Raw genomic sequence first — 13206 nt, 5'->3', positions numbered from 1 at the left:
CTCAGCAAACGGGGTGACCAGGGGGAGGAGGGGTGTGCTGTCCCCTGGGTGGAGATGCCCAAGTGAGGGGTTCGTTAAGGAATTATGGATTCGTTAAGGAATTATTGGTTCATCAAGGAATTATTGGTGTCCCCAAGGACCGGTGCTGCCCCTTTCTATCAGCACCATCACTCCCTGGGGAGCCGGGGAGGGGCCAGCCCACCGTGCTTCGGAGATGCCTGGCTGGGGGATGCTATTTGGGGATCTCGGCTGTTTTTCCAGCCTAGGGGGGTTTATCCTGATGTGTTTTTTTTTTTCCCAGCATGTACCTTTGTGAGGGAGCATCTGGGTGTGTGGAGGAGGCGTTTGTGCCCCTTGGCTGAGGGTGTAGAAGGAACAGAGAGCCGCGCCGGTGGGGACTGCAGGTCTGCCCGTCCCTCTCTTACCCCCTACCAGCTCAATCTTGGGAGGATAACCCAGATTTGGTTAAAATTCCTCCTCTCTAGTCCATCAGGTGGGACCCGAAGCAGCATTTCTCAAGCCTGTCTGGTTTCCCACCTGCAGGAGATACTCCCAGCGCGGCTGCTCATCGAGGGCTCCGGTTTTACACCGGCCCTGGGGTATCTCATAGCCAGCAAAGCATCTCCGTGGGTGCTGCCCGGGGCGGGTGCTGTGAGACTGCAAAGAATTAGCTTTTTTTCCTTGCAGGCAGGGTAAAGTCATTTGGGGGCAGCCAGAGCTGCATTTTCCGTAGGAAACAACCCTGGACAGAAAAAAAAACAACTCGTTTTGCAGTTTCTGGGCTTTTCCTTGATTTTCAAGCAGGTTTTGGGCTTATTTCGGTTTGATACTTTCTCCCCCGTGGAAGAGAAATTAAAACTCGTGCGGGTGATGAGATGGGGTTTAGAGATGAAAGGGGAAGCGGGATTTGTAGCGAAGGCGTCGAAGGCTCCGCGGTGCCGGTGGGTGCCGGGTGCGTGGTGTTCAAATGCCATCTAGTGGCACCGGGTACGGGGTGGGAAATGGGGTGCTGGGGGGTTTTGGGTGTCTGTGGTGGGCTGGGCAAGGCCAAGGGTCCCATGGGGGCACTGGGGGCACTGGGCTCGCCCGGTTTTGTGACTAGAGAGGATCCGCAGGCAACTTGTGGACGGGAATATTAACAGCTCATTATTAAGTGCTGTTAACAACGAGGTGAAGCGGGAGCAGCGATGTGCGGGGTGTGAAACCCGTCACCAAAAGGGACCCGGGGACGCGGGATGGGGGCAGAGCAGAGCGGTGTCCGTAGGGAAGCCCTTGGCATCGCCCAGAGCCGGGGATGCTGCCGTCCCCCGTGCACAGCTCATGCCAAACACCCCAAATCCTGCTTGTCTATCGCCACGAGGACGTTTTTCGGGTAGAAAAAGACGCATCCAGGGAGGGTCACCCTAACCGAGGTCAGGCAGGATCCCTCTGCCCACACCAGGCCCCCGCGCAGTGTGGGGGGAGCTGTGCACCCCCAAAAGGCACCCAGGGTCCAGCTGACCCCCCTGTGCTCCCACAGAGCCCCTTTTCCTGGGATTACCCCCCCCGCCAGCTGCTCTCCGGCGGACCTGGCCGGCCGCCCCTCAAATCCTATTACCGAGTTTCAGGAGAAATAAAAAGTTAATCATCTCCTTTGCTTCCTCCTCCTCCTCCTCCTCCCTCTGCGGGGGCTCGCGGAGGCAGCCAAGCCGATGCCACTTGGCCACCCGGACCGTTGCCACCGTGGCTGAGCCCATGGATCCGGCCCCGGGCTGGTAGGGGCTGCAGCACCGGAGGGGTCAGCGGCTGGTGTTGGGGAGGAAGGAAGGAGGTCGGGTAGGGCAGAGGGAAGAATCCTGCTGGGCACTGGGCTGGGAGCCATGCCGCTGCAGACGGAGATCCTGCGCGAGGTCTGGGCCCCCGACAGGTGAGTGCCGGCGGGCAGGGTGCGACCCACGCGTTGGGCGATGTGCTGGGCATCCCCACTGGGCTCCCATCTCCTCCAGTGCCTTTTTCTCTTGTTTTCAGTTTAAATGCAGTTTAATGAGCTGTTTTATCAGGTTGTTTTTGCTCCGGGGGTCGGTGTGATGATGCTCATTAGCTTACAGAGAGGAAAAGCGTTTGTTAGAGTGGGGGTCCCCGAATTAACCTCATTGCTGTCACCCTTGGCCAAGGCAGAGCCCGTCCTGTGCTCCCTGCTAGGGAGGATGCTGTCGGCTGAGCTTGACCTGGTCAGGACAGGGGGGGAGCTGCTTCTGGAGCCGAACTAAAGGCTGATCTTCCCCCCAGTCCTGAAAATTGGGGTGATGCTTGGCCAGAGGGTCTTGCCCCCCTGAAAACCCTCTCCCCTTTGCTTTCTGTGCCCCCCAGCCCCAGTGAGGAGCCGGGAAGCCACCAGCAGCAAAAGCCCAAGCAGGTGAGAAAAAAAATCCTTCCCCCCCTCCTTGTCCCTGGTGCCACCATCCCCTGCTGCAGGCTGTCCCTGAGGGCTGGGGACATCAGAGACTCCCACACCGAGATCCACTTGGGGCTGAGCAGGCTGCTCCAGCGGGGTACTGCAGCCCTGGGGGGAGCATGAGCTTTTGGGGACAACCCCCTCCCCAGATCAGATGAGTGGAGGAAACCCCACAGCCCCCCCCACTCCTTTGTGCATCCTTACAAACCCCCACTCCGTCACTTCAAATCACCCCATGACGTGGGCTCTCAGTTCCTAATTAACACTTTAATTAAGCCTCTCAGTTAAGCCGTCAGCAGTGACTCACTTTCCCTGGGCTGTGACCCCAAAGGCCATGTTTTGGCACAGCCCTGGGGTGCCAGCCGGCCTCAGAGGGGTCCCACCAGCAATTTCATTGACCACCTAATTTAATTAGCAGTCCCTCCTCAAAGGGCTTCGTTAAGTAACGAAGCAAGCGGCTGTCCTCCCCCCCCCCAGCTGCTTAAGGGATTAAAGGATGGGAAGGAGCTTTTTCAGCACGAGCTGATGACATGGATGAAACTGGCTGGTTCCCAGCTCTGCCGTGGGACCCCCTGGATCCTCCCCCCAGATCCGTGGCACTGGGATAGGGTGAAGCGATGCTGCTTTGGGGGGGCTGGATCCCCCCCTCTTGCAAAACACCTTCACCCACCACGCTGGGACACCCGGGAGGGACCAGACCCCAGCGAGGGGGAAGGTGCTTTGTTGGGTGCTGGGTGCCCTGATTTTGCTGAAATCACTTTCTGGGGGCTCTGAGGTGACACCCACTCCCCAAATATCTCCTGTCTGGAGCCAAGTGCTGCCCCACATGATTGGTAAATCAGGGTTATTTATAGCTGTGGCTAACTGGGATTAGGTGTGCTGTGCCTAATCCCCCCCACTTCCCCGCTCCCACTGACCTCCATCCCGGCACAGCCCCGTGCCTTCGACAGGAGCCTTTCGCGGGGGCGAGAGGAGATGGAGGTGCGGAGCCAGGCTGCCTGCCCGTCCCCCTGTCCCCTGTCCCAGCTCAGGTCCCCTGGGAGATGAGCCAGTGCCCGGGGTGGCTCCTGGACGGAGTCCCTACGGCATGGCATGGCTTGTCCCTCCATGCCAGCACGGTCCATGGCGTCGGGGCACCACCAGCATCACGTCCCTCGTCCCTGGGGCTGGCACGTGGCCGTCTGTCCCGGCACTGATGCTCTCCTGTCTATCTGCTAACAGCCCTTTCTGTTTTCCTCCCTCTGCCTTCCCTGGGGGGCTGCCCCACGGTAAGTCGCTTGTTTGAAGGTGCGAGCGTGTCCTCGTCCCCAGAGCGGGTCCCTGGGGACAAGCCCAGGGAAGGGAGCTGGTCCTGTACGAGCAGGGGTTGCCTTGCAAAGGGAAAAGAGATTTAAGGCTGACATCATCCCTGCAGCACCGTCCGCGGGGGCAGAAGCTGAAGAAGAAGCGGCAGGAGCCTGTGCCGGAGCCCGAGGCCAAGCCCCGGCGGCTGCGGACCAAGAAGCCGGCTGAGGCGGCGGCAGCGGAGGAGCCCCACGCCCCAGCACAGGGTAAGCACAGACCCCCCCCCCCAGCTCCCATGGAAATGGGGGGACACGCTGGTCCCCCCCCCAGCCCCATCCTGCACCCGCGGGGCTGTCCATCGCGGGCATCTCTTGAAATGCCCAGGGGTGAAGAAGCTGAAGAAGAAGAAAGAGGAGAAGGGGGAGGAGGAGAGCGCCAAGGACTCCTGCTCCAAACTCACCAAGGAGCCTCTGAAGAAGAAGGAGAGCCTGGCCCTCCGCTCCCGCACAGCCAAGGTCCCCAAGAAGCAGCAAGGTGGGGGGGCAGCGCCCACATCTCTGCCTGCACCAGCTCGTGGTCCCCATTCACCATGTCCCACCGGTGCCATTGATGCTCCGGGTGTCTGCAGGGGCTCTGCACGTCCCTGTGGGGGGCTTTTTGGGTAAAACCCAGCTAGGAGGAGGGGGGGATGTGGCAGGGGACCAGCATGCGTGGCGTTGGCTGGGGAGTTGGGATCGGGAGGGGACACACTCCCTGGGTACGTGGTGATCGGTGGCTGGCCAGTGCCACCAGCGCCCTGGACAGCTTTCTGGAGCAAAAAGTTGGGTGGGCAAAAAGCTGGGGCTTGTGTCCCCCGCCCCTGCATCACCCCGGGGCTGCAGCCGCGAGATGGCGATGTGACTGCGCACACGGCCAGCGTGCCACTGGCCACCACGGCTGGGCTGGGCCACCACGGCTGGGCACCCATGGCCCCAGCACCCTGGCCATGGGGTGGGTGCCCACACCGGCCCGTTCTGCTGAGGGATGTTCCCTGCTCGTAAACATGCTGTGGGTCCCCAACGCACGAGGCCATCGCATTGGTGACACCGTGGTGTCCCCTCTGGGTAGAGCCGGCTGAGGACTCAGAGGATGAGGAGGAGGAAGAGGAGGTGGAGGCTAAAGACCCACCAAAAAAACTCAAGAAGAAGGTGCCCAAAGAGGCCCCGTCGGGCGAGAGCCGGGAGAAGAAGCTGAAGCCGAAGGGTGAGTGCCCAGGGGACGGCTCCGTTGCCACTTGCATCTGTCCTTGCTGGGACGAGGGGACCGCCTGCCTCCTGTCCCCATCACTGTCCCGGGGGCCCAGGGGGCTGTGGGGCAATCACCCCCTTCCCGTGCAGTCTGCCCCCAGCTCAACCCTTCCTGCTGCCCCCACGCTGCCACCTCCCTGTCCCCATCCCTGCCTGTCCCCTGTCTGGCCGCTCATCGTCTCCTCCGTCCCCCCAGGAGACAAGAGCGAAGCCGACGGCAAAGCCAAATCTGCCAAAAGCACCAAGAAGGAGCCGATGTCCATGTTCCAGGTGAACGGGGAGAAGAAGGAGAAGAAAACCAAGAAGAAAGGTACGGGGTGAGCAGGGGGGTGGCAGCCGGTCCCGCTGCCCCATGGCATCAGCCAGTGCAGCGTGACGGTGTCCCCCGTGTCCCCCCACAGCCGTCACCGGCAGCGATGAAGAGGATGATTCCGACTCCAGCACCAAACCCATCAGGTCGGAGAAGAAGAAAAACCCCGTGTCCCTCTTCCAGACCGGTGGGGACCCCCCCAAGGAGAAGAAAACCAAAAAGAAAGGTGAGAGCCCGGCACTGGTGATGCGATGGAGGGTGGTGGGTGCTGGAGAGGCTCATGGGGGTGTGGGTGCAGCTGGCCGTGGAGAGGGGAGTTATGATCCATGGTGTTGGGGTAGGTCTGTGCCAAGCTCAGTTTTGGGGTCTGGCAGGGTCAGGCTTTCCCCCCACCCCATGCCCCTGCCTGTTCCCACCTGCAGCTCCTCCCAAAGCGGCTGAGAGTGAGGAGGAGACCCCGGAGAACCCACCGAAAAACTCCAACAAGAAGGGGAAAGGGAAGAAATCAAAGAAGGTACGAAAAACCCCTTGGAGCTGTGGGGGTCCCCTTGGGGTGGGGGGGCAGCAGCTCTTTCCCCCAGGGTGGGTCGGGGGGCTGGAGCATCCCTTGGGGACACCCACTGCAGCACAGTCCCCAAAGCCACCAGCTGCAGAGCCACAGGCCAGGGGGGGAATGGGGAGCAAGGAGTGATTAACTGGGGTCACCATGGCCTCCCACCTTGCAGCAGAAGGAGGAGAGGGCCCCGTCGCCCGTCATCGAGGTGGACAACCTGGAGGAGTTCGTGCTGCGGCCGGCGCCGCAGGGGGTGACCATCAAGTGCCGGGTGACGCGGGACAAGAAGGGGATGGACCGGGGGCTTTACCCCACCTATTACGTCCACCTGGATAACGACAAGAAGGTGAGCTGGGGTTTGGGCGTGGGGACCTCCAGGGCTCTGCACCCACCCCAGGGAGCACCCTCAGGGGTTTGGGGGGATGCCTGCCTGCATCCCGCCGTGGTGGTGCATCCTGGATGGGGCTGTTCCCCTCCCCTGTGATCCCTCTTGGGAAATGCCCCGTGTCGATGGCATCTGGGGTGGTGAGCAAACGGTGGCCAGAGAGCCACGCTAATGCTGGGCTGGGCTCAGACCACCCCACCCCACATCTCAGCTGGTATTTCGGGGATCATCTTCACTCCATGACTTGCGCAAGGTCGTGGCAGTGACCTGTTGGGCCAAGCCTTGTGCAGAGGGGACAGTGGCAGCGATGATGACGACAACGTCATCACCCCGTCCCCATGCGGTCCCACCACCCTCCCAGGTGTTCCTCCTCGCTGGGAGGAAGCGTAAGAAGAGCAAAACCTCCAACTACCTCATCTCCATCGACCCCACCGACCTGTCGCGGGGGGGAGAGAACTTCATCGGGAAGCTGAGGTAGGAGCTGAGGTGGCACCCCGTCCCCACGGCACCCTGTCCCTCTGGCACCCCGCTCCCACTCCACGGGTTGCCGGCTGCCCCAAGCAATGGCTGGGTCAGGCAGGAGCCTAAATTCGGTGTTTCCCGCTGCCGGGTCCAACCTGAGGAGTGTCGGGGGGCCGGGAGGGGAAAACAGGCTCTGCTGGTTCCTCCCAGCAGACAGGTCATGGCTAGAAACGGCGCCCAGCAAGTCCCAGCCCGCTGCGCCGCCAGCAGCCGTGCAGCGATGCTGGGGGGTCCCTGTGGCAGCAGCACCCTGTGGCACCCAGATTTCGGGGTGCCCTGAACCCAAGCAAAGAGCTAAAGTGTGGGAAGGATGGTATTGGCTTTGGCAGCATGTGGGGTTGGCAGCTGGAGCAAAGCTGGGGCTGTGCCTGGAGTGGGGGGACACACGGGGGGTCAGAGGGGACTCGGTGGCACCGGTCGCAGACATCTCCCCTCCTCGGCTGCAGATCCAACCTGATGGGGACCAAGTTCACGGTGTTCGACAACGGCGCGAACCCTGACAGGGCCAACGCCGACTGGTCCAACGTGCGGCAGGAGCTCTCGGCCGTGGTCTATGTAAGCAGCAGCACAGGGACCCCCCCCTCCAGGACCCTCTGGGCAGGCGATGAGGGGGGTCCCCATCTGCACCCCTTCGCTTGGCTACTGCCCAGGGGGTTGCAGAGACGTGGGACGGGCTGGATCCGTCCCTGAGCCCTCGTTCAGCTGCCGGCGAGAGGCTGCGGTCACTGATTTTTTAGGAATGGGGTTTCTCTTGCAGGAAACCAACGTTTTAGGGTTCAAAGGCCCCCGGAAGATGACAGTCATCATCCCCGGGATGAACGCCGACAACGAGAGGGTGCCCATCCGGCCCCGAAACGTGAGTCAGGGGCCAGACTGAGAGAAACTCCTGGAGGGGCTGGATTTTTTGGGGTTCACCTTGGATTTTACCCATTTTGGGGCATGGAAAGGCTTTCAGGTATCCCTAAAATTCAAGGGAGGTGGGACACGTGGTGTCTGTATTTTTTTCCTCCATGCTGGATCCCATCTCCCAGCTACCGAGCATCCCCCTGGGCACTCCATGGGGTGGGTGGCAGGGCTCTGGAGGTGAAGGGGACCCCCCCTAACTCCGCTCTCCCCCTCCCCAGGATAACGACGGCCTCCTGATGCGATGGCAGAACAAAAACATGGACAACGTCATCGAGCTGCACAACAAGGCGCCGGTGTGGAACGACGAGACCCAGTCCTACGTCCTCAACTTCCACGGCCGCGTCACTCACGCCTCCGTCAAAAACTTCCAGATAGTGCACAGCAGCGACCGTAAGCTGGGGAGGGGACAGGGGGTGACGGTGGGGGGGAGAGCTGCCACCAGACAGCCCCAGCACCCCATTTTTTTTTGCTGAGGTTTAGGATTTTTTCATGCTCTGGGGTCCTGCCCGCCCTGGGTGCCGGCAGAGGGAGCGCACGGGTCACCTCTTGCCAGGCAGATTAGGACAAGGACAAATCCTGTCGGGTGCTGAGCGTCCCCCCACCACGCTCCAGCCACCCACTCACCCCCGAGCATCACCCTCAGCACGCACCCCGCGTCGCTGGCGGGGTCACCCCGGGGTGTGTCACCCCTCGGGGGTGGCAGTGGCTCTGTCCCCGCACGAGCGGCCGGACGGGGCCGTTTGTCACCTGTCCGGCGCAGTCAGAAGCCCTCGGCCTCCGGGGTGTTGGGTTACGGGACAGAAAAAACCTCTCGGGGGCCCCGGGTTATTTTTACAGATTTCCTGTCACCCGCCCTCCGGTGGCAGTGGTCCCATGGCGGGGTGAGGGGGGTCCCTGTCCCTTGGGGGGCTGCGTCTCCCAGGGAAGGGGTGCTGGGGGGACCAAAGGGTGCTGGAAAGTGCAGTGGGAAAATGATGCTTTTTGTTAACGAGCATGTGAGGCGTGGGCAGAGCTCGGTGAAGGGGGGGTGGCTTCTTTGGGGTGCTGTTGTGCGGGTGCCCTGGGAAAAGGGGGTGTGCAGGTGACATCCCAGCCACTTGTCCCCTCCGCGCCGACCGGAGCCACCCCCTCTCTCCCGCAGCCGACTACATCGTGCTGCAGTTCGGGCGCGTGGCGGACGACGCCTTCACCATGGACTACAACTACCCGCTCTGCGCCGTGCAGGCCTTCGCCATCGCCCTCTCCAGCTTCGATGGGAAGCTGGCCTGCGAGTAGTGCCCGTGCCAGGGACCACGGGGGCTGCCGGGACCACGGGGGCTGCCAGGACCACCGGGGCTGCAGGGCCGTGTACTGGTACCCCATGGATGCTCCCACATCCCCATCCTTCTCCGCTCCCTCTGTTTCCACCTTCTCCTGGTGGTTCCAGCCCCTCCCGGGGTGCCCGCAGAGCGCCGTGGGACACTCATCCTGCCATGGCCACCCTCTCCCGAGGAACTGGGGACAGATCACCAGGCTGGGGCAGGCGGCAGAGTCAGGCCCGCGGTATATTTAGCAGATGAGGCTGACTGCGCTCCCCATCTCATCCCTTTTGAGTCGTTTCTTGGACTCAAATCCTGGAAACTCATCCCCCTTTTTTTTTAATTTTAGATTCTGGTTTGTATTTTGTAGCTGGATCTCTCAGCGTGGGGGTGTGGTGGGCTCCTCGCTTCGTGTTTCCTCATCCCTCTATGAGTGTGCACAGAGCCCACGAGCCGCCGGGCTCTGCCCAAGCCCCCAGCGAGGGACCCCCCGCCCAGCTCGATGCCACCAATCCCCAGTTTCACCTTATTTTGCCCCAGCACGAGCAGCCGTTCGGTGCCCACGGTGTCTTTGCTAACCCCGCTGCCTGGAAGCCTTTGGGCATTTGGGTCCCCGAGGAGCACCCAGAGCACCCGCGGCACATGGGCACGTGCCCAGGGCAGCCGGCGCTGGCGGAGGAGGGCTGGCAGCCACGTGAGGCAGAGACGGCATCACCGGCACGGGGCCGGGCTGGGTCGGTGCCACCAGGAGGGACCTGGGAGGGAAAAACTCTGGGTGCACCAGGAAGCGCTGGGGTGACTCACGAGGTGTGGTGTGGCTCTGAGTCACGCTCAGCACCCGGATGAGCCCCGCCGAGCCCCCACCAAGCCCTCCGTGCCCCCACCACTCACCGCAGCATCCCACCAGACCCCACTGGGCTGGTGGTCCCACGGAACCCTGCACATCCCGGGTGTCCCCGCTGCCAGGACTGGCCCCGCTGGTGCTCTCTGCTCGTTGGGAGGTGGCAGGTGGGACGTGCCACCCTGTGGCACAGACCCATGGGGTGTCACGGGGGGGCTGCGGGGAGTCATTGGGAAGGGGAGATGCTGGAGAGGGGCAGCTTGGGGGGAGCAGGGCAGCCCGTGCCCCCGTTTCCAGCACATTTCTGTGGGGTGAGGATTTGGCTGCACGGACAGTCCAAATCTGATTAAATCAGTGGTGGGAAACACCAGGATATGCCGAGGTGCCCAGAAAAGCTGACCTTGACACCCTGGTAATGCTTCTCTCACCTGCTCCGCTCACGCACGGACCCCAGGCAGGGCTGACACAATTTGGGGTCCCCTTCCCGGGACACGTACAGGCCTTTCCCCCATTTTGGGGGTGACCTGAGCCCCAAGTCAACCCTGAGAGAGGGAGCCGGGGCGGAAAGGTCGAGGAGCAGGAGATGGATGAGACAGATGCGGTTGTGCAAGAGGGATGCTCGTCCTCGCTGGGCAGCGTCGCAATGCTGCTGTGGCCCAGACCCATCCCTGTGCGGGGCTGGGGACAGATGACAGGGACAGTGGGACAGTGGGACACCGGCGAACATCTGCCCCAGCGGCTTCGCAGCTGGAGCCGAGGTTTTTCCCACCAGCTGCACGAATCCCGGCTCCGTGATTCATCGGCGGGGGCAGACGGAGGCCGATGGCTCGGGGACAACGGGCCGGCGTGGGACATCATCCCTCACCCACACGGCGAGATCAGAGACCTTCTGGTGAGCTACAGGGAGAACCAGCCACCGCGGCTCGGGGCCGGCATCCCCCGGCGAGGTGCGGCCAGCAAACGCGGGGAAAGCCAGAGCCGTCTGCCTCAATCCAGCCACGAACCCACCAGCTGTCTGAGATCAGGAAGAGCTTGGCTAAGGCTTGGGCTAACGCCTGGGCTAACGCTTGCCCATGTTTCCTCCGGTGGAAGCAGAAAAGCCGAAGCGGGGTGAGAGAGAAGGGTTTGGGCTCCCCAGGCTCTTGCTGGAGCACGAGCTGCCGTTATCCCAGCTGCTCCCCAGGGAGTTCCTCCCTCCCCTCACCCCAAAATCTCCATGTTGCCAATTTTTTGCTTGCAAACCCCTCAGGATTCCCAGCCTGTGGCCCCAAAAAAATCTGCTGTGGGCATCCACGGCGCTGCCAGCCCATCCCAGAACGTGGTTCCCGCATCACCCGCCCCAAATCACTTCCACAAACCCTCTAACCCAAACCGACTGCGGCACGAGAAAACAAATGAAACCAATTTACTGGGGCGATGGATGTTCAGGGCCCTTTGTTTGCGCTGGCTGTTAACACCAGAGGAGATGAGGGATGGAAGCGGTTGAAATGTGTATCTGCTTTGGCCGACGGAAAGTGTGACGGATGCGCCCGGCAGCCCAAGGGCTGCGGGTGCCGGGGTGCGCGTGGGTGTGAAAGGAATGCTCGCTGCGAGAAAAGATCCAAAAAAAAAAAATAAAAGAAAAGAAGGAGCCTTATCAGCGGCGTTTGAGCCCAAAGTGTGTGTCTTCCTCGGAGAAAGGGATTTCTTGGTCCCCAGGGATGTTTTCTGAGACTTGGAGGCTTCTGAAGCATCGTTTTAGGGGGCTGGGGGTGCTGGGGTGGATTTAACCCCATGAAATGCTCATGGGCGGCGGCCAGAGGTGGCTGTCGGCAGCTCCTCGAGGGAACCTTGTGGGAAATCATCACAAAGATGGTTGTAAGGCCAAGGGGAGGAGAAAAAATAAGGTGTCACCTCGATGCTGAGCACCACATCCTAACTGGGACAGATGTCACCGTGGTGCTGGTTGCCGACATCCCCATCCCACGCCGATGGGTGGGAAGATGCTGGTCCCGAGCTGAGCAGGAGGGTGGAAGCTGGGGGGGTCTCTGCCAGGGACACTCCTCACCCGACCGGGGAAGGGCCAGAGCTGTTTGGTGCCCAGCGAGCGCCCTGCCCAGCGCAGAGCATCGCCTCAGCCTCGGGGGCTCTCGCTCCGTGCTTTGAAGTGGTGATGCATTAATTAATTAAAGAAATAATCATGACGAGGTGTTTTTCTCTCCCCTTCCCCTTCCCCGTGTCTTTATTTCGGTGCCATTTTTTAGAGGGAAAGGCAGTTTCGGGCTCTTTCTCGGCGCAGTGAGCGCCAGGCAGTAACGGGCCAGCCAATATTTTTCGACTGCTTTTAGAAAGGAGAATCATTTTTTAATTAGTGAATCCATTCTGGAGAAGTGTTGGAGTTTTACAATGTTGTAGCTGTTCTTGGTGTCTTGCCTAGACTTGGATGTTCTGGCCATAAGAAAAATATTATTTATGGCGTTGCTGCTCGCAGCTCTTTTATATTATAATTTGGGAAAGGAAGTTGCTGTTCCCACCAGTGGACGAGGAACGGCAGAAATGAGGATTATGGACTTCTGAAGGAGGAAAAAAAATAAAAATTTAGAGGCAGGACTGGAACAACCCACGGAGCTGAGCTCGAATCGCCGCGCTCCAGAACAGGCTCATCCCGGCATCGCCAGCGGTTGGGTCGGATGCTGTAAGGGAGCCTGACCCCTGCCCACCCGGCAGCCCCGGCGCGGCGCTGACCCCCTCGCTACTCCCCTGCGCGGCGTTACACGTGTTCCTAAACATTTGCAGATCAGGCTTTTATTCATGGGCTAATGCACGCTTGTTTGCTCATGCCTTACTCAGCCTCAACTCCTATTGAACTCAATTAAGCCTGTCATCTCCAGGAGCAGTCAATGTCATTTTTGCCCAAGTAAGGGATGAGTAACGAGTGCTCCGAACGGCCCTTGGAGAATAGCAACCATCTTGTTGCAGTTTTTGGTCCAGCTTTTCTTACAAGTTAGCACCAGGCCAAGGGTGGAAGAATGCGATACGACTTTATTAATCACACACGATCGCTGAATGCGCTGGATGCTTCGGAGGCTGCCGCTTTACGGGCTGTCTTGTCCCAAAATCCTTGGATACGACCAAGCTCGCCCCAAAAATGAGAAAAATATGTTTCAAGAAGGGATGGGATGCAAAGAGCATCCCTTCTCCAAGCAGGGCGCTGGGATGGTCCCTCTCTGATTTACCTCTGCGGGTTTTGGGTACTGTGGCACAGGTCCGCGGTGTGCGCCGGACCCCGTGGCTGGTGGGGCCGGGGTTTTTGCCGTGTGTTGCCCATATCGGGGCCACGGTTCCCGGCAGTCGGGCTGGGTCACAGCCAGGGACTCGCACGCGATCAGCCGGCTGTGGCTTAGCACG

The 13206-nt window shown here is 60.9% G+C and overlaps 1 protein-coding gene across 1 annotated transcript; it reads left to right on the top strand.

The window, feature by feature from the left end:
* The first annotated feature begins 5259 nt into the window (after window positions 1-5259).
* Window positions 5260-8955, top strand: TULP1 (TUB like protein 1). The gene is made up of 9 exons (XM_068419419.1): window positions 5260-5314; window positions 5406-5540; window positions 5737-5828; window positions 6040-6213; window positions 6614-6726; window positions 7221-7329; window positions 7532-7630; window positions 7899-8070; window positions 8822-8955. The coding sequence occupies exons 1-9, from the start codon at window positions 5260-5262 to the stop codon at window positions 8953-8955; spliced, it is 1083 nt and encodes a 360-aa protein (XP_068275520.1).
* The last annotated feature ends 4251 nt before the right edge of the window (window positions 8956-13206 follow it).

This window comes from Nyctibius grandis, chromosome 27 (assembly GCF_013368605.1).
Source record: "Nyctibius grandis isolate bNycGra1 chromosome 27, bNycGra1.pri, whole genome shotgun sequence".
NCBI classification, from domain to species: domain Eukaryota; kingdom Metazoa; phylum Chordata; class Aves; order Nyctibiiformes; family Nyctibiidae; genus Nyctibius; species Nyctibius grandis.
Note: the sequence above shows the minus strand (reverse complement) of the source record. Positions and strands in the feature narration are given on the sequence as shown.

What these genes read in the sequence shown, in the direction of transcription:
- TULP1 (XM_068419419.1), top strand. Translation starts at nt 5,260, where the DNA reads ATGTCCATGTTCCAGGTGAACGGGGAGAAGAAGGAGAAGAAAACCAAG. An exon ending in GAAGAAAACCAAAAAGAAAG is followed by an intron (nt 5,541 to 5,736) that starts GTGAGAGCCCGG and finishes TCCCACCTGCAG; the next exon opens with CTCCTCCCAAAGCGGCTGAG. An exon ending in AGCTCTCGGCCGTGGTCTAT is followed by an intron (nt 7,330 to 7,531) that starts GTAAGCAGCAGC and finishes TTTCTCTTGCAG; the next exon opens with GAAACCAACGTTTTAGGGTT.